At 31.7% G+C, this 22,392-nt stretch overlaps 1 protein-coding gene across 1 annotated transcript in view; it reads right to left on the reverse strand.

The window, feature by feature from the left end:
- Window positions 1-2,371: 2,371 nt before the first annotated feature.
- LOC138329489 (DNA-binding protein RFX6-like) overlaps window positions 2,372-22,392 on the reverse strand; it is a 29,088-nt gene continuing 9,067 nt past the window's right edge. Inside the window, 17 exon segments of the mRNA XM_069276514.1 lie at window positions 2,372-2,886; window positions 3,211-3,792; window positions 4,753-4,857; window positions 6,986-7,108; window positions 7,356-7,473; window positions 7,913-8,007; window positions 8,436-8,580; window positions 8,909-8,967; window positions 9,223-9,323; window positions 10,046-10,095; window positions 10,775-10,888; window positions 11,393-11,470; window positions 11,883-11,987; window positions 15,959-15,986; window positions 17,653-17,730; window positions 18,086-18,147; window positions 18,375-18,498. Coding sequence (XP_069132615.1) covers window positions 2,708-2,886; window positions 3,211-3,792; window positions 4,753-4,857; window positions 6,986-7,108; window positions 7,356-7,473; window positions 7,913-8,007; window positions 8,436-8,580; window positions 8,909-8,967; window positions 9,223-9,323; window positions 10,046-10,095; window positions 10,775-10,888; window positions 11,393-11,470; window positions 11,883-11,987; window positions 15,959-15,986; window positions 17,653-17,730; window positions 18,086-18,147; window positions 18,375-18,498 — 2,146 coding nt within the window. The 3' untranslated portion in view covers window positions 2,372-2,707.

Genomic DNA, 22,392 nt, shown 5'->3' on the forward strand with positions numbered 1-22,392 from the left:
AAATGTGGGGAAAATCTCAGTCCGTTATTAACCATTCTTACTTATTTCATTATTGTGCTGGCATTTGTTTTAATGCACGATGTACCTGTAATAAACCATCTGTTTCCTAAAAGATTTTGCCATCCATTTAGGTGATCGCGAATTTTTATTCATCATTTTCCTAAAGTATCATATCCTATTAAACATGTTGTTTATAATGCTCTCAAGCGTGTTTTAGAGTTACTTGATTGATTTCGCTACTAGTTCTTAAAAGTTTTACTTAACCTGTTATTGAAACACTTACAGAGCGATAGATTCTTCTAAATTTCCAATACGCAAAAACAAATCCGCCCCAATAATCTTTGTTTAGAGTAAACATGTTTTCAGAGCATACTTATTCCCTTTTTAGCACTGCCGATACCTGCTTTAACGCTTTTTGGTTATTCACAACCTTGACACCGGAAGGTGGATAAGCGTGCTAAGGTAAATAGGATATGTTCATAATGTCAGATTGGTATTGGTATGTTATCACTATCTCTACTTAATTTATTTCTTTAATTATAATTAAAAGGGCTGTTTTCAAATGTTTGCTTGAATCCAGATTTTTGTTTAAGTCTTAACATTCCCCGAGTGTTTTATTTAATGAATTGTATACTTGTCAGCTGTGCTTATATTTATTGATAGAGTTCTTTGAAGCATACACGATCAGCCCTTTCTTTTAGCAATTTAAGTACTCAAACTGGAACACCACCTAAATACATTTTTTAATCAATATCTGGGAACGATAAAAACAATTCGGGAAAATTCAATCTTTTTAGTTTATGGCATATATCTGTCTAAAAATCCCATTCAGCGATTGTTTTTCTTGTTTTAAAATATTAGGTGTTTAAGTGTTGTCACACCATACGTGGTTTCCTGGATTTTTGCACAATTTCATCATTTTCAAGTTTAAATAGAGATAACATGCATCGAAGAAAATGACAGATAACAAATTGTTTTTTCCAGTACAGTTATTGATATTGTAAACTGAAAATTCTGTATCATATATTTTAACAGTGTTCCATTTCGGATATCAGTCTAATAGGCTAGCGTCACGTTACAGCGTGTGCATCCTCTTAGTACACTGAACGGTACTATATTGCCAATCATTCAATACGACCCTATTCCGTTTTCAGTTAATGGTATGTAATATTATTTTTTCTGAAAATTGATTGTTCATATGTTTAAAGATTCTTAATTGATGTCAGGGAAGTTGTTTGTAAACAAAATAATGTAAAAGATATTAAGGCAATGCTTATTTTCGCTCGCTTTATCTATAAAACGAACTTCGTATAACTAGACGTTCGTTATAAGTAAAGTTGACTGCATTCATATTGATTGCTGAATACATTTCAAATTCACTCCCCCATTATTTGCGTAAGCTTACGCCTTTAAGTGTTGTCCTTGTCGCCTTAATTGGTCGTTGATTTCGGGGACTTCGCCGTCTTTTACAAGGAGTAAGTTATGATATAAGATAACTCGTATCCAGACATTCTCTAAAAAACGTCATTTTTAGTAATTGATATATCTCAAACTAAAACTAATGTAACAATATGTGACCTAGGTTATTCCGTCTTTGTATATAACAGAGTTAGCTCCCTTGCGGGTAGGTATTCATCGTGACGTCATTATTTTCTGAGCGCAATTAAGGTTGCTTTTTCCGCAAAGTATGAAGTTACGTTAACACATGACATCACAATCAATAACTATGCAATATGAAAATACGGAATATACTGACTCCATAAGCGACTATAACATACATCTGAACAAACGCTTCAACTCTTTGTATAGTTGTAAGGTCTATCGAAAGAAAGTTCGGAACAAAGCTTCAACGCCTAATGCATGTTGATGAATCTTGATTTTAACCAACCGTTCTCTGTAACACTAATTTTATATTCGTGGCAGTTGGAAAGGTAGCTGAATTGAAGTTTACTTTTCTGGGCCAGTGAATATATATCCATTATCGTGTACACATTGAAGTCAATATTGGTTATCGTTGTGAAGTACTTATCTCGAACAATTAAAAAAGGATAAATTTGTTTCACCCAAACATCCTATCAATCCACTGTGTATCATTTTACTAACCTAATTAAACATCTCAATATATGTTTAAATACGAGTTTGTTACTACTCAGGAAATATTTTCCATCTAATTATACTTTCATTACCTGGTTGACACTTAATCAATACCAACACTAGTACCAGATCTACCATTGTTACTGGACACTTAATTTGCCTTCGATTTTGGGTGTTTGCATGGTGGTATTGTTAGAATAAAGTTTTGTTGTTAATAACTGTATTAGGGCATAATTATGTACTGTATGATTACCATGAACAAATACAAACGCATTGAACGATTTTAAATGTTTAATATAGTAAAGGTAGCAATAAATATATATATCTATAAAGTCAAGTCATCTAAACACAAGGTAAAGTAAATCACTCTATTTTCGGGGGTACAATATTTTGCATATGTTCGGCAAAAAGTTTGAGGACGTATTCAAATAGTTCGCGAAAAGTTGTATGGAATGTACACGTATATTTGACTAGATAATTGTCAGTATTTCTTAATCGCGAATTTATACATCATACCTACAAGCTGCTAACCATTGTATACGCGAAAATGAAATGATTTACGGTTAAAATCAATTTTTAGCCAACAAATAAACATTTCACGGTAAGTTCTGAATCATCTGAAGGACGCCGCAAGGTAAGACTTCCCTACAGTAGGGAAGGTTGGGGGTAGTCCCCCTGTGTATAGATCGTCCTGGTATAACATTGTGTCCTGTCGTCCATACTGTGACCCTGGCTGGGCTATATCCATATAGTTCCCGCTGTAACCTCCCATCGAAAGGTGACTTGCCACAGCTGAAACATAACAATGGTTTATTAAAAACAGTTTTATTCCAATGCGTTGTCTCAGTAAAATGCCAAAGGATTTCTTTCATACACATTGAAAATAATTGGTCATCAAATTGAAGAATGATTTTGAATAATACAATGTATATTCGAATTTGTTAACGACACAGTAAACAATTTATATCGCATATGCTCGGCAAAATAAAACCCAATTCGACCCATACATTGTGTTTGATGTAATCAGGCAATACTAACTAGTAATAATATTCGTAATGTAAATATGACGATTGATAATTGTTTTCTTCGAAAAAAATATTATATTAACATACAAACCCTGTAAGTTATCGTGAGTTGGTCGATAGTGGTAGCTCCGAGAGGACTCAAACCGTGACCGACTTAATGCGTCCTGGTAGTGTCCACTGGGTAGAAACGAACTCTTATTGTACGTATCATAGGTGGACGGGAACTTGTTATAGCTGTAGGGATAAGTGTCATGAATGGTAGCGTGTGTTCGTCCGTCCGGCCAGTAAGAGCTCATTGGCTGTTGGACATTGTTATTAAACGGTACAGACGCAAATGTCTGTCCATGGGTATCACTGAAAGTTGCTATCCGGCTTGTTGCCAGGGACGACGCTCCATTGACGTAGTCGCCGTATGATCCATGGATACCATACTGGGGGAGATAGGTCGGTCTGTCGTATGGTCCAGTGTTTATGGACGGATAAGGCTTCAGGGGAGACAAGGGTAACGTGGCGTGTTGGACATTGGACCGACAACTATCGTCATTTATAGAGAAATGGGACGGTTCTCGGGAATTCGGTATAGGTCTAGTGAACGCTGTCATGTTAGAAGGGGTATAGGCTTCCGGCACGTCTGGCTGGTTTTCATCTGCTGTCGTAGGTGTTTCTGCCTCATCTGATCAAGACATCAAAAAAAACATTACAATAATAAACAACCTTACAGTAAGGGTTGCAAGCAACACACGTCCCTTGCTGTCAATAAAAATCTATGGCAAGTTATTATTGCTTAGTTATGCTATCATTGTATGAAGTCTGAAAAAATTCAGTTGAGGTGATTTGTAAAACAAACTATTTAGTAACAGCGACCTTTGTATTGACCTTTTGACACCCAATTCAATTTCAAGCTCTGTCATCTCCTACGATACTATTGTATGAAGTTTGAACAAATTTCGTTGATTTGTTCTCAAGTTATCATTCGAAAACTGAAATTTGCGAAACAATCTATTTTTAGTAACAGTCACCATCATAGTTGACCTTTTGACCCTAAATTCAACTCCTAGCTGCATTTTACCATATGTTACGATTGTTTAATCTTTTTTTAAAATTCGTTGATGTTTTCTCAAGTTATCGTCTGGAAACTATTATTTTGTGAAACAATCTATAGTTAGTTGCAGTGACCTTTTGACCAAAAATTCGATCCCAAGCTATCTCCTTTATAACCATTGTCTGGAGTATGAACAAATTCCGTTGGTTAAGTTATTTTCTGGAAACGCATTTTTCTAAATAATCAATTTAGTAACCTTTTGATCCCGAATTCAATCCCATGCAGATTTTCCCATATGTTATCATTAGTTCTTTAGTTATCATCTGGAAACCAAATCCGGACAGACAGCCAGACGGACAGACAGACAGACAGACGGTAACAAACACTATACTTCCTTCCGGTTTCACTGGCAGCGGACAAAAAATAGCAGCAACGAATAACATTCATGTTTGGAAGCTATATCATCACACAATTGTAGAAAACAATAAATTTTTATTTCAATATTCATTTATTTTTATTTGTTTATTTATATTCCCGAAACCTGATAAAGCGATTGCATGCATTCCATACAATGTCGCCAATATTATATACCTGCGGCTTCGAACTGATCATCATGAAGTTTCTCCTTTCGGTTGTGGCGATTTTGCTGTGATTTTGTCGTCGGTGTTCTAACTTTGGCATTCATATTGATTTCCTCTGCAATGTTACAGAAAAAAATGAAAGATTCCAAACTCTGTTGAATTGTCATCAAAAAGTTTTTTTTTTAATTGAATATTTACATTTATTTATTTCAAATAAGCCTAGTTATAATGATGCTTAAAAATTCAACAACAAAACACAAGTTATGGACTGCCGTTATTAAACTATATGACAGATTGACTAACGGGGCAATCGTTTTAAGAAAAATGCGAAACATACTGTAGGCTAATAATATTTCTATTGCCATCGATTGCACTGCGGTGAATTTAAACGATAATGAAATATACTAGGTACTATGGCACTTTTAATAAAATTGCCAAACCACAGCAGGTATCAGTTTTCCATTGTTTTTGCAAAGTCATACACATGTAATTATTTCGTGTTTTTTATTAACAACTCCAAGACGAAGACCGGGAATATCAATATATTGGCGTCATTAGGGAAGTCAATATTGTCAATAGGATATATAAACTAAAATTTCGTATCGATTGTATAGCCTGCTAAATGTATATTAGCTAGACTGTAAGAGTGTTAATATATTGATATTATTTAAATTTGTATGCTGAAATAAAGTAAATAAAACATGATTATACAACCAGAGCTAGTTCGAATTACTCTGTAGCCAAAATTGGTCTCGGATGAATGGCGATAATAATAATTCAAACTAACCAAGACTTGTCATCATTGGTTTGAAAGAATTTAAAATCATGGTGTGAAACATAATATGTGAGAATGACTGATTTGTATATAAACTATGAGGTTTGCTGTACTTCGGTACTGAATGATTTCTTCCTTAACCTAGATACTGGTTGATTCCATTGACCTCTTTTCTTTTGATTTATATTGTTGACAAAACTTACAACAATAGTTAAGCCTTCGTCGGCAATTAAGATGGATATGTATTGACGTTTTTGTTTACAAAAATATATTTGAAATATGTCGTAAATTAATTCAGACATGTTTTATAAAGTAATAAGATGTTGTGAATAATACATTATCCAATAATTTTTCAGCCTGAGGCTATATATATTTCATAAGGCGCGTAATTTCTATGATTATTTTTTAAAAGGATAAACACATTTTGTGATGAAACTAATAAAATTAGGATTTAGCAATAAAATATCGTATTGATTGAATCTTGTTACAAATTTATGGTGTTTTCTTATAGAATTATCGATATTGAGTGTGGTATGATGGTTTATAGCTCATTGAACACAAGTTTATCATTGGAGATGTGTATTGATTTAGATTTCGTTCTTATTTTGTTAATTTACAAAGCCGGAAAGTGAGGCTAATTCTGTTACATTACAACTAAGCAAAATATGACAAAAGTGTATTGTACTACATTCCTAATGAAACATATAGCAAGAAATATTGACAAGTTTCATGACATTGTGAAGTATTTTGATTGATACGGTAGTAATTCCAGAATCGTTGATCAATACGATTAATTAGGTACAACATGTACGCTGTACCTATACCCGAGCCAAAGTCATGCACGTTAAGCAAATGCAATGCATATAACCACTGAGGATTTGATGAAATTATTTTTAAACAAAAACATGCATCTAATAAGGTAAACACGCTACTGTAAGAGCGATTTGAGTAAGGCAAAGAATCTACTTTCTATTAGAATTGGTTTGTTTCCGAAATATGTGCAAATTTGAATGTTCTCTTAGACAAAATTGTCCTTCTAATGTTCTACAATTATTTGGACCGGTGATGACAATTTAATAAAATATGAATATATTTATCAAAATCCAATGTGCTTTTTATATATATGTAATCATCTAATATTTTCAATCATGCATACAGATGTGCACATGCAAGCATGCACAACGGTATGGTACGCTATAGTATTAACCGCGAGAAATATGCATATCACTTTTTGTATTTTAGATCTCTGACAAAAAATTGCAGGTTCTGCGATACGAAAACTACATGAGTAAATTACGATTTACTGTCGATTAGTACAAAAATATCACGGCACAATCACCAGAAATTGACACTTATCGACGATAAATCGTACTTCTCCTACGTCGCTTTCGTATCTTGAAATCGACGTATTCAATTGTTCGTTTACCGTCAGTATTTTTTGCCCGATGATCGTCAATAGAAGTCTTACCTGCATTCTTCATGTGTCGTTGTACATTTCGTTGCAGTAGATCTTCTCTTGTTTGGTCCTGTTGGGTCTCCATCACAAGGAATACGTATTCATCAAACATCATGTGAACCAAATGGAAAGCTCCTGCAACATTCATCACGAGTGAGCACTGTTTATTTGACAGATAATATTTTATTTTTTAATCTTTCATATGAAGGCATTTATAGTAAATGTTGCTACTTTGTCTTAAACATACCGTTGTTGGTTTGACTTTTTTCAAAATAGATTTTATGAAGATTTAACTATTTATATAACATCTCAGTTTACAACCCTATAACATAATTATATAAAACTAAAGAGTCATCATTTGAGATAAAGATGGGACACTCACCGAAGCTAGCAGCACTTCTTAGTGTTAGGTCACGCATGAATAAGGAACCAAAGATGGCCCATTGGAGCAGGAATTTCGACGCTCTATCGCGGAATTTTGTCCCTTTATCCTTCTTTGGCTGAAAAACACCAAACAGTCACACGAGGTGAAATACACAGCCAACATCGCAAATGTGTATATTTAACTCCACGTCGATTTAGAATTTCAAGTCCTCTATAATACGGTATGTTATATATGAAATATGTTTTACAACTTTTCCAAGGCTTGGTTATTTATAACTTCACAATGATTTATGATAATTAGATTGTTCATTGTTGGATGTGAATGGCAAAATAGTAAAATATTTAAGTTTGAAATCAAAGGTTTTGTTTGTAACATATCGTCTTTAAAAATAAATTTGAGATAGACACGGTGAATGTGAATCGTCTTCAAAATAAACATAATTATAGGCAATGTTGATAATATAGAAATAGTAGCATTATTTCGTTCCATATATAACACAGCCCGTTCCGTATAATTTTGATCAATGGAATGGCGTGTGGTTCAAAGTGACGTACCTGTAAAACACATTTATCAACTATAGTATCCATCCACTCAGTGTAGGCTTCTATCGGGGCCTGCTTACTCAACAAGGCTTGAAATTCTTCATAAACTGAATTGAAATAAAAAGTACAGACTGTATTAATAATGTTTACTTAGCTATTATACAAACTTGGTTTAGGAGTCCAATTCATCCTAAAATAGTTAAAGTAAGGACACAAATCGACATTTTGCAATATACCTACACGTATAATATGAGAGCACATGTCGTTGTGACCTTCTTGACATCGTTTGATGTAGAAGGGGAGATAACTCTTATTTAAATCGTGACGGAATTATTAGCATGCTTCATGTTGATTCTTGAATAATGATAGGAAAGTTTACTTACAAACCATTTGTGCGATTATAACGTTGAGTCAATGTAAAAAAAAAGACGTAAGAAAACAATAATGTTTATAGCAATGTCGTAGGTATAATGAATCGTGCTATTATTTGATAACTATGTTTGAAAATTATATATATTACATCGTATTTTCTTACATTCCATAATATCATCTTTGAACTGCGATGCTGTTGACGGCTCTATGAAGCCCGCTCTACAACATATCTCTGGAAAGTTGATGCTGGTAACGTCGTCAATGATCTGGTTTACCACTTCATGGTTAAGGAGTGCAGTCCTCGCCGTCTGAAACAAAGGTATTGATAAATTTTAATGAAAGATAATTGGAAATATTGACATTTTGAAAAAAATATCATAGCAAAATACAAAAAATAAAATAAAATAATAATTCAAAAAATTACTTTTACGAACACAGGCTTTTAACTAATAGCAATATATCATAGTGCCTGTAAGTAATTATCAATTGCAGATATTTGGGTTTGATATTTTAAGATTTAGGCGTTCTGCTTGGTTATATATAATACAAAAGATAAAAAGTATTCTCTAAATAAAAACAGCGCTGATCTTCTAAATTGAAAAAAAGACTAAGTAAGCAGCGCCACATGTGACCCACCTGTGCCAAGTGAACAAACGATGTTTGACGAGTTATGCTCTGAATGAATCCTTTTACCACTGTCAAAGGAAAAGGTAATATTTAATATTATCCTATAGATAAACGAAATATCACGTTTAGGTGAAATGTGCTACAAAGGTACAATGAATACATATCTTTTCACATTTTAGATATCAAACACGTTTATCATTGTTTATATCACTTTACACTCAAATTTGCCTTTAATATTTCGTTGATTTAAACCAAATGGTTTCAAACTGAAGAATGAATAAAAAAACCTTGTGTTCCATGTCTTCAAAGACTGTCTTACTCACCTTCAAGTTTCTTTTGGCGTAGGCTTTCAGGTATATTGTCCAGTGCATTGTCCAACCAGTGAGGAAGTCGCTTTACAAATACTTTGATCTCCGTCCCCAAACTGGTAACAAATGGATATCAATTATCGTTTTCGGATTCGGATATTATTATTTTAGACATTTGAGTTATACGATATATGGTCAAAATGGCGAAATTATCTTATTTGAACATAAATATAAAACGATCAAGCTTTCTATAACATTATTATGTTTTTTAGCATATCGGTGTTAATGATTAGTTTATATTGATTTGATTTGATGTTTATTCCCCTAACTGGCTTAAGGTGTCATATCATATCACTATGTGATTAATGTCGTAAGTCCATTGTGCTATATTAACTATGACACCACGAATATTACATTCGGCAGGCGAACACTTTAAATCCAGCCTGATTTTATGTTTTTACAAAACGTTAGATGTGGTTGGAATATTCCATCCCTGTTCTTATAAATACAATGAGCTATTGATTCAACAATTAGAACATATTCATGCATATGTAATATTATGACATCAAATAAAATCGTTAGACCATTTGACAATAATAAGAATCGTAAGACAATTTCAAAATTAGTTATTCTTTGATATCATAAACTTTGTTAATGTGTTCGTTACGTCCTTTTTAGAATCTCTGAAAGATCCACTGTATTTCACAAAGTGTATATATGTGTTTTGCGTGCACGTTTAAATCCATCAATGTAAGGAGGTATTTTCCACAAACTTTGCATGAAGCTATGTATGTAAGATCCTCTGTATATCGTCTGTGTATAGTGTCGTGATACGTACCTATCTGGGAGGTCCTGTATAGTAGAAGGGATCAATACATCAACCAAGACCTAAACAAACACACCTTATTATGTACACATTGTCTTATCGAAATACAAAGTTCGCATGCCAAATAGCACTACAGACCTATTGTTTGATAAATATTACTTTATCATTTAACGACTTTCTATTAAAAAGTTTCCTTTACACATATCTTCATTTTTATTTTCTTTTTAGTTTTCTTAAAATGATCGCGTGAGAGCAATATGAATAATCTAGTTTAACTCAGTATACAATGTCGTTTATAATGATAATGTTTTAAGGGAATGTATCTTTTTCCCAATGTCGCTATTTTCTTCCATTTATTCATTTAACATGTATAACGAACATAAGATTATATTTTTACGGCTATTTATAATGTAATACGTTGACCCGTTGGGTAGCGATATGAAGCAGTTGTATCGATTACCTTACAAACAAAGTATTCTCTATGACAATTTGTTTTGATACACCAGGTTCGATCGAATTAGTTATATTAATTTACACAAAAGTATGCGTCATTCCGTATTGGAGTTATGTTAGGTACTGTGTACTTCATCTGAATTATATTGCTAACAAATATATCTAAAATAAAAATAAGATATGTGACATTCGCTTTAAAGATTATCACAAAGGTCATTTTATCAAAATTTTATAAACATAAACTACATCATTTCAGGTTAAGTTTTGAAGTTTGTATTACAGTTATACCTTGTATAATACAGAATCGCATAGCCCAACGATGTCCACAATCATCTCCGCATCTAACAAATGTACCAGATGCTCTGGCATGCCCTGCCAGAAATGAAGCAGGAAGTTCTGCACCTTAAACAAAAACATAACAAACATTTGCAACCGGGTTAGTATCGGAGGAAGTCTTTTTCATTTTAAACCTTTGGTCAATATCACGCAGTCATAAAACTACGTTTTTTTCTTCCCTTTTACTACATTTATCAGTATTTTTTTCAAAATATATTGATATACATTATATAATGTTATAAAGCTACGTTTGAAAAAAATGCTTCTAGTGTAGAGTGTTGACTTTTCCATTTACTATTTTCAATTTTATTTCCAGGAATACTCATGCAGATAATTTTTCATGAATTTTGTTTACATTTTATCTGTTTTAGTTTTTTTTCGAATTGAAGATACATGGTTATTTAGATTCAGGTATTTTAGTTTATTATTCGCTAATAATTTGCTAATCGTTAATTTCACACCAACTGCTGAAATAACGAGACATTTCATTTCAGCTCTGGCAATGAATTTGATAAAATAATCAAATAGATTCTAACATTATAAGATCTATCTGGACATAATTTTACCTACCTCGTCAAAGTTAGCACTTATCACTGTATCTAAGATTCGTTGGCAATGCGTCCGGTACATCATTATAAAGGTTTGCATCTGAAAAAAATATATACATATATGTATTCTGCAATTAGGTAATTATTGATTTTATTAAAATAATGATGCAAATTGCGCTCAAAAAATAATGACGTAATAATGAATAACTACCCGTTAGGGAATTAAATCTGTAATATGTAAAGATGGAATTACATGTATTTAGTTATTTATTTCCGATTCCATGAGGTCCACTTATATAATTATAGTAAAAATACAATTATCATTGATTTTTGTTCATAAAATCTTACAGCTAAATTATTTATGTACACATGCTTTTTAGATTTATTCTTATATAATATTCTAAGAAATACATTAAGATGTAAGTATAGACCATATATATATATTTTCAATTACAAATATAACATTTGATTTATGATTTTACATCATAAACATTATCAGAAAATACTTCTACCTTTTCACGTGTGATGTTTTCGGGTAAAATTAAATTGTTCGCATCAGGAAACTCTGGAAGCAGGGTGCCAGTTTTTGAGCTCAATGAATATTTTCTGTTTGAACCCTGTGATACAAGAACAAGTTAACAAGTTACACTCTGATAACGTTTGATACTGTTAAAGGTTTTATTATACAATTACTTTTGTATTAAAATTACTATTAAAATTTCAATAGTAAACAGTTGTGATCTTATTGGGACGTGGATGTTTACTTAGAGCTAATTTAATTTCAAAATACACATACATCTTACAACAACATACAAAATATGAGCATAGACAATAAAAGTTCCGTCATAAGCAATATCACGCAGGTTAAAAATTGCCTAAACAAATTATAACAAACAACTTATCATTTGTATAAATGTATAATCTATGTAGAGACTTCGGTTTACTTTAACACCATCTAGCCCCTTACACAACCTATACACTGTATTTTCTGACTCCTTACGGTAATATTTTTAGCGGATGAATATTGAGAAGGTTTGACACTTTCGGGCTGAAATGTACACAGCATACCGCGGTGTCATCGATGTTACCCCTGGCATAGCTATGCCCATTACGTTGTGTGATCTAGGTCACTTAGATACCATCGGCACATTAGATATCGAACCAGGACAAAAGCGTCCGAAATATTTTAAATAAATGGCAAGCGGGTAGATGATCAAGCCAAATAGATGATTTAATATTATGGGTGAATGATTTCTACAAACATGCTAGCTTTTATCACTGCCATAAAAATGTTTCGTCAGGATTACTTACAATACGATTTTCACATGATTTTGTTATGACAAAATTTTGAAATTTGCGAAATGCTTTCTTATTTCCCCATGTATAATCCCCGCTATAGTCTAGTTGTAATACTTATAAGTAATGTATATTGTCATAGCAATTATTTGAGATTCTATCGTTGTAGTTCTGTCTTTTCTATTTTATCACAAAATGTATGAGGAATGCATTATTATTACACGAAATTGTTTAGAGAGACTTAAATAATTCCTGAAATTTACAAACTTTAAAAATATGCATTATTGTTTTTTTCATTCAAAGAGAACATCTATGTTGATTCTAAACTGACAATGCCACCTGAGCACCTCCGCCCTGACTAGTTGAGGGGATGCGTCATCTTGATCAATGGGCCCAGCTGGGCCGAATACTCGGGTGTCTTAGATGGGAATCAACTTCAAACACAGCTGACAGCTCTGATTTTAAAGTACCCTTGGTCGTCCCTCTTTAATTGTCACACTTAGTGGAAAAACAAGAGGATGTTCACAAGCGATAAAAGTAAAAGAGGTCATCAACGATCACCCTGTTTACGACAGCTGAAAATGTACATGGGAATGCTTCCGTTACTGGTTTGGACAAAGATAAGAAGGGATGATAAACTGGATTGGAATACTTTGTATTTATACAGAGATTAAAAGAAAGTTGACAATCATAACTCTATACCATGTCCGATATACGACATTCCCATTTTCTCCATCCCAGTAATGATTTTATAAATAAATATTGCCACACCCGTCTCAAAGATAAAGTAAACTATCGATACAAGTATCCAACGTTATATGTTTAAGCACTTTGTACCTTTATAATACATCAGGCAATCATCTTTACATCTTTACACGCATTTATCTAATACTAGAAACCATTGATGTAATAAAAATAGTACCAATTTTCTTATATTTATTTCTATTATTTTATTTTGAGCGAAATGGGCGTACACACGCAATCTTAGCGACAATGCATATAGTGTTAAAACAGTGATAAAATATTGCTTTGCTTACTTTAGTTGAATAAATCATGTACAGTGTGTATAAACATGTCCCTAATTTATTTGTTAATGCTAAATAAATCCCAAATCCAGAAAGGTCCAGATATAAATTGTAGACATTCAGACATCTAACAAACTTCTGTAATTTCTTAAGATTTTAGAAATGTCGTCATTGTTATGAGTAACGTCATCTGGGCATAGTCAATAATTGGAATGTCTCTTTTATTATGTAAATATGTATTGCAAAAGATTCAAACTGTAATATCGATGTAAGAAAAGTATTTAATGCTTTCTGTTTAACATGTAAGTACATTCACAAGCTCAAAATTCAGCTCTGGTGCAGGTTCATTGTTGAAATTATGATTTAAACCACAATAATGTCAATCTTTGTGATCGAATGTACCTTGGGAAAACGTTGTTTTAGTGATGTCATTCAGTAATCATATCTTTGTATTATGAAACCCTAGTTGTAAGTCATTGTACATGTATTCCAACAAATGGAGGTACGGTTTGCTTTTCATAAAGTCTTATTTTGTACAATTTGTACAATTTGTATGATTTTGTCATAAAGAAGTTTTAAGAGTTTAAAGTTGGGGCATGTTTTCAATAAAAACTTGTATGTTTAATAATGAGACTCTTAGTATGACAGGCGTTTAAACATGACGTTATCACTGTGTTTGAATCCCTATGAAACCCAACTTTAACTCTTAAAAAGTCAGCTTGATGCAATATTGCATACTTCTTCTTGGTATCTTAAAATCAACAACTTATCAACATTTTAAAACAATTCATTCATTTTAGTCTGTATGCATAGGCATGATTTGTAAAACAAAACGTATGCCACGATTTCAGTCTTCTTTTACCAAAGATTGATCGTGATATTTTCTATTTCGGGTTATTTGGGTCAGAATTTAAACGTAATGTATGTAGATCTATATAAATCCATATCATGTAATTGCTATAGATTGATATTTGGTATGACAGGGATTTGTTCCAGGTTTAAGATTATCATAGGGATCAAGGATCGATGGGTCGAATGACAAAATGATAAATCTATGTTTCATTTCTCACGAAATAAACATAAAACTAAAATTTACCTTTTATTATTTTCTGCAAAGAGAATTTCCATATGAAAAGCAGGTAAATTAAGCATGAAATAAAATAATCACAATTAAGGCCTATTTTCGAAATACTCTTTGAACAGAAAGATGTAGATTTTCTTTCAGTACATGGTTGGACTTCACTTTAAAATAAATCGCGCGGTCATATACAATTTATGATTTTATCTAGATAAAATTGATAAATAAACCTATAGTATGCAGAACCTCTTAATTACTGAGTACATTTCTCCCTTTGTCATGAAGACAAAAAATATCTCCCTATAGAAACCCGAACTGGTTCAACAACGTTTGATTGTCATGCTGAACCAGAGAATTTCCATACGAAGTCGCATACTCTTCTTCTTAACTCTTGCAAGGTCAAGCTACGATGGTAATAATAAAAAAAATATTTTTATTTTTATTTTTGAAGAGATTTTACATGGGTAAAAAAAGCATTTACATATGATATTCAATATTCATTATCTAAATCGTAATATTCATTTATAAACTTTGAACTTCTCTAATACTGTAAACCAAGTTATTTACAAGGTAACGATGGTAATAAAATGTAGAAATGTGTTATAAAGAAAAGTTCCCTTTACTATCCTGTTGGACATATAATTATGATTTAAAGAAAGGTTATAAATACGAAATAATCTTGGAATAATTCTGTATCTATTAAAATTGCAATGTTTACCTTTACAATGTATGAATTATCAATGTATATAATGTAATGATTGAATATGCTAATTTAGAAATTAGAATAAGGGAAAAAAATAAAATTGCATAGAATATGTAGTTTATAATTACTCTCACGCTTAAACCGATTAAATGGTATGAAGATATACCTGGACAGTCGGTCTATACAACGTTACACCTTTACGTTTGAACAGATTAAGCGGACGGCAGCAGATACACTGTGATCGATATCTAGCCGGGTTTCCGAGCTATGCCCCCACTTCGCCTCTCTGTAACGCGCGTTATGTTTGTCTAACTGCTATATCCGTTCCCCCAATTTATCATATTCATCGACATAAGGGACCTTATTTAAACAGAAAAATACTTGTTTCTCTTAGGGATGCTACAATGACCAAGCTGTGGCCGCTTTCGTTTAAGCCAGTAATACAGAAGATAGATGGATCCTTTTAAAAAGTGAAAACCACAATACCTCTGTCTTTATCTTGATCCCAGAAAATCTGCAAAACGTAGGAAAATAGAGATCAAATACGCTAAAGGTTTATAAAGCATTTATCATGTCAGAAATGGCAAGGATTCACACGGTAGGATAGAATATAAATCATCTCATTGCCAGAATATATACACACATTTCTAAGATAAATATTTGCAAATGAAGTTCATATCTTTCTAAATATCATCGCAAAAGGTTCATGTATAATAAATTGTTGCCTTGATGATGAGTTCGCTATGTAATTTATATTAATATAATTATATACACATTGAGGGGGTCAATATGAAGAGTAGAAAATTTTATCTTTAAATACAAGTATGAGTCAATAGTCAAAAGTTTTTAACATGATTAAGTTTATACAATGTTGATGGTGAGTATGCATGGTATATATTTGTATTTTGTATAAATCAATAAACAACTTCTTAATTTTATGCGAAAAGTTAAAAGATAAATCTTATTTTGAGGCAAATATGACAATTAAATCATCTGGATAATGATCATAAAGTTGAAGATATAATACAATCTGCCTCTTTCTTAATTTCTTTTAATTTGATTTATTTCATCTTTCATCCAAATTATTATAATTAAACAAAATCGAACATATATTATCATATTCTATTTCTAACCACATTGACGTCGGATTATATTAGGTTTATTAGAGGTACGGGTTAGGTTAACTAATGAATGACATTATTGACTGTAGCAGACCACACACAGAGTCTGACGTGTCACCCATTACTGTAATAAACCACCCTAGTGAGAGGTGTGTAAATTAATATACACATCTGCCTGAACTTCAAATCCACAAATCATATAGGCGTATGTGGTGTTTGCCAATATCTTAACACGTTTGATATCGATTTGACGGTAATTACGAAATTTGTTTTCCATGTATCATCGTTGTTTTGGACAATCTGTCACTATTCATTGATGTGATATCGGGGCACTGTGAGACTTTAAGCGGAAGGTTTTGCCAGAATTTGTCGAAAGCTTTTAACCCCGTTTCGTGCATGCACACAGTGAGATTGGTGATATCCAAACCAAATAAGATGGGAAACATCACAGGTAGAGGGACAAACAAAGAGAGATTAAGCCCGTTATACCATCACAGCATGGTCTTACAACTGCCTATATAAAGACATGGACCGTATTTGATGTGAAATATCTCATTGTCATTATGATTCGGAGGTCATGAAATATGAATTCTTGATAATGCAAATATCTTAAAAAACCCATTGTGCATAAATGTATCGATTTTGATACTTTGATATTTGATAGAAAAGATTATGTGTAATGTAAAATTCGCTGCTGGCAACTTAATAATAAAACAGTTTAGATCTACAAAATCAACTTCTTTTGTCTCTTATTTTCGCATGGGTGAGGATGCCATTAATTATTGTATCAGTTTATCAACTTAAACCTTTCAATGGGCAAACGTCTGCATTATTGTAACAATGAGTTGAGTATACACGCACTTAAGACGGTGTCGAGGGCTATTAAGTGTTAATATCAGGGTTCATTTCACTTGGAACAGTTTATAGCAGTATTTCAGTTAAATAGTAGCCACATTCTCAGACATTGTAGCATTAACTAGGGAGAGCGGTGTTTTAGCACTAAACTTGTACACATAATATAGTGAGTGTTACTGGATAACTAGCCGGGGTGTTAGTTACCTCGTGAGACCTTTGCCTGAGTACACTGAATGGTAGTAAATCGAGCTTTCCTTGATGCCAATCCCATAGTAGTGATACCTAGAATGAAGAATACACACAAGCCCAGTAAGGACGTGCTATTGGCAGGTATATCATTGACAACCAAACATATTAGTCCTGTGTGTTTTATAACCTGAACTTATTGTTTACTTCTCCGGATTAACGGAGAAAAGGAATGCACTTTATGTTTTACTATGAAGTAATAATTGTCTAAAATGTTGATTAATTTCATAATTATGAAACAAAAAGCCTTCACCATTGGTCAATTAAAAATTTGAATTATGATTAAAAACTCATTGTTTAATTTTTTACTTCATTGTAATAGGAAATATATGTACCACGTTCGCCATAGTTGAAACTACAATTTTATGAATATTAAGCATAACTAACTCACTTTGATTGCCCACGGGTACCAAGTCTTCTCGTTGTAAGCTTTGGGAACTTCTGTCTGATAATCTGAAATATTCAAAATTATTGTTGTAACTGAATTAACAATTTATAACAAAAGACAAATCATTCACGTTTTTTCTTAATTCAATAAAGTTTATTTTTCCAAGCTCCCTATTGTAATTAACAAAAATAAATAAGTTGATAATACCCATAAATTATAGTTAGTATAATATGATATATTCTCATCACATTAAAGTACTTGAGTGAGACAGATTAAACAATATTGTCATTACCTTGCCGAATGTAGCCGCACCAGCAGGCGTGAACTTCATCTTTTTACAAAAGTCCAAATAATGTGTATAAAGGACACATCTCGGTAAACACACACCCTCTGCCCTCTCGTAATTCTCCGTCAACCTGTAATACGAATCATTTTATCAAATAATACAATCCATGTTAGGATATTTCTTACGTACATGAACCATGTTATTTAATTAATACCATTTAAATAATTATGACGTTCATCGCATGATGTATGTCTTTTGAACAAGCCAATATTGTTTATAACTTAGCAAAAATGGAAAAAAATGAGTAATTAAACAAAAATGTAGTAGCATAATTACTTTAATAAATACATATATAGTTAGATAAGTAAATAACTATTGCTTGAAATAATACTGTGTATGTATTCAAAATATTATATGAAACACCTTCAACGTTAAACAGTATCATTCCAGTTAAAACTCGCCAGATGATACAAAAATGATTATTTTGGGGTACTGCATGGCAAATGTTCTCTATTATTATCGTTTTGTGTTTCTAACCTATGACATTAACATAATTAGCACACATGCATAAAGAAATGAATGTTATTGATATAATTGCATTTACTTTTAACAGAGTAGATGATTACAAATACAATATCATGAATGATCTCATTCTTTAGCATACATACATTTTTTTCATTTGAAATCTTTGTCATCGATTAAATTATTTTAAATACTTTTGGGTAGGAAATATACTGACGAATAAACTTAAAATCTTCAATCTAGAACAATAATTATCATCTATTTTCTGGCAAGCTATAATTACTAATAAGTATTTTCTATGTAATGAGCCATTTTCCTATCTATAAGTATATTAAACAAATTTGCAAGATATTAGTAAAAAATGGTTGTATTGTAGCTAGCGAATAAAAATATCCCATTACATTTCGTTCTGCGCATTAACATTAATGTAAAAACGGTCGAGTGCTTGCGAATGGAATGACTTTTTAAGAAGATCAACAAATAAATTATGCGTAATTACGTTATCCAGTAAGTTTTCATCTACAATTTGGTTATAAATTTACAAATCTAGGTTTCAATTATTTTATGAGTTACTTAAAGTGAATAGTCGGGCAAAGAAAACCAGTCTAAATGCGTTCATTGGCCTTCCAAAAGTTCTCACATATTAATACGACGGTCAAGTTCTGCTTAGTTTCCCAGTTCTGACCATAAAAGTAAAGAAAAGTTGAAAGCATTGAAAGCGAGGCTGCGTGGAAATGTAACCAAGGACATAGTGAGCCGGGAGGATGTTTTAGAATTTCTATACTTTAAATTAATTTCTTCGTACGCAGACAGATTTTGACGAGAGATTTTATTTTTCCATTTCATAAGAAATTATACTAGATACATTCACACCATTTTTACCGACTTTAGCCATCCTTGACCGACTGTTCACTTTAATATTATGAAATAAAATGCAGAGTATTCCAGATAAATATGTTACTGGTATATATAATGATATTAAAACCCCAAACTATGGAATGGTGTAAATTAAAACGAATGTTTGGATATATTTGGTTAAAACCATCATATACAAATATGTCATATGTTTTATCAATCTGGGTAAACCTATACCAACACACTGTCAACGCACAACATCTGTTGACAGGATTTTAGGCATATATTCCTAATTTTGAGTAGAAAATATGCCCTAAACAATTTTGAATTTGAATATTGTAATTTATCAGTAAAAATAGTATCTTATCAATATATTAAATTTAACTTTCCTGATTGCTAAAAGAATGCAATTAAAAGACAGTTTTCCTTTTGATGAATCAATTACAAGTATTCAATTAGATCTGGTGTCAAATAACGTTTGTAATCAGAGTATTCGATTTGTCAGGAAACACCTGCATAATTAAATATGCATATGACAAAGTGATCTGGGTATACAAATTGCTCACACGAACCGCTATCAACGGTCAATGTGACGCACGTTTCAACTGTAAGACGGATTATGAAATCTTGGGCAAGTGACAGATTTGCCTCTTGAAATTGGAAGAGGCCACGCAATATCTGAAAAGGGGATGAAATGTGACAAACTCTACGTGTAAATACCTCTCTCCATCTGTCACTATATTACTTATTCAGCGTGCGAATAAAATTCCATTGTTATTTTGAATTTTTGTTTATGTTATGTTTTGAAAGATCCAAGAAAAATTCTTGTGTTAACTGATCGAAAGTTCTTTAAAAAAATAATATTTCTAACAGTATGTAACGGATAAAAGGGAAATAGTGTACCACTAAATGGATTATAAGAAAACTGAAGTTTTTATATATTTAACAAATAACACGATATCATGCAAAATGTTCATGTTTGTACCGCACCGGTTCTGTACACCAGTCACAATGTTATCATGCAAAATATATTGTACATGTAATATCTTTTATATAATTAGATAATGTTTGTGTTAGTATTTCGTTATTAATTACGATATACTTGAATTTCATTAGAATATTAATACATATTAAACTGCTGCTTTTCTAATGCATCTTTGTATATAAAAAATATTTTAATAGCTATCTCCCTAATGAAAGCGTTACACAATTTTGTCGTATTTAATTATTTTATTCATTCTCTTCAGATCTTTGTGCAAACAATAGTTTATATTTAATTAGATTATTATGATGATTTCAGAATTTTAATATTTCTAAAGCGTAAATTGTCAAAAATTTCATTCTATGACAAGTACAAGGTACATCTTTATATATATCATCGGTGAGCACTTCAATGTTTTTTTCTATGCAAGAATTTATCAGGAATCAGTAAGCCAATATCTCCATAACATACGACGGAAGTGATAAATTTTATGTAAATTTCGGTAACATTTGCGTGAGCGTATCAATGATTGTGTATAGATGGTTATTAATCAAACTGTAACACCTACTGTCGACTTGACCTTTAAGACTGAACACTATTTATTCTTGTATGTTTTATAAAGTTAACAATCGTATTTTGTTTCGTTTTATAAATAATCAAAATAGTTGTATAAATGTATCAAATCATTAATTTTGTTAATCCTTCTTTTTGATGTTTCGATATAATCCAAGCAAATAAAGCTTTATCAAAGTTTACCGAGTATTCTTCCAAGATGTTGAGCGATCACTCTTTGTTGTTTATCTTGCAGTATATTTTTTAATCCAAATGCTTGGAGAATTGCTTACGATTCATTAATCATGTATTTGCAATATTGGAAATAACGCAAGGGAGATATCTCGTAGGTTAATTAATTTATGCTTAAAATACTTAGGTATGTATATATAAAAAAAATAAAAAATAGAAATAAAAGCGCATAAAACAAAAAAACAAAAAATCGAATTTTGTTCAAGGATCTGCTCTGGTACAAAGTCAAAATTGTCTGATGACTCTTTTTTTCTAATATAGATTTTTGGAAATGATAATTAATACCGAATTTAAGATAAAATCAAAATAATATGGTCGTGAGACTGAATTTGAGCTATTATGAATCAAAGAATTGTGGTTTTACCGAAATTTCATTTTTTATCTTACACACGATAAACTTAGGCAATATTTCGCAAATTAACTGCCTGATAAGTATGATTTTTTGTAGAATTGATAAAACCTGTGATTTCTTTAAGAAAATAATATCACCCAGTCAACACATTATTTTTGCTCAGAACAGCTGTATATATGTTACCCCTACTCCCTGAATTTTAAAGATGAAAATACCTCGTTTTTTTAATTTTGACAGATTCAACGCTTTACAGAAAAAGTTCTGATGACTAACTTATTCCAACCTTTTTATCCTGTTACAAAATTTGTCATTTGTCAACATTTCTAGCTAAAAAACCAAATAATTTTATCATCACTAAATTGTAAAAAATAAAACCAAAAGGTTATGATTCCATACTGAAATGCTTATCATTTTCATTTGAATGAACCAAAAAAGTTGAAAAAAAATTAACTGATACAAAATAAATATGTTGTCGCGCCGGCAAGTTAAGTAAAAACATTGAAGTAAAA

The sequence above is a fragment of the Argopecten irradians genome, chromosome 8 (genome assembly GCF_041381155.1).
Source record: "Argopecten irradians isolate NY chromosome 8, Ai_NY, whole genome shotgun sequence".
Taxonomy (NCBI): domain Eukaryota; kingdom Metazoa; phylum Mollusca; class Bivalvia; order Pectinida; family Pectinidae; genus Argopecten; species Argopecten irradians.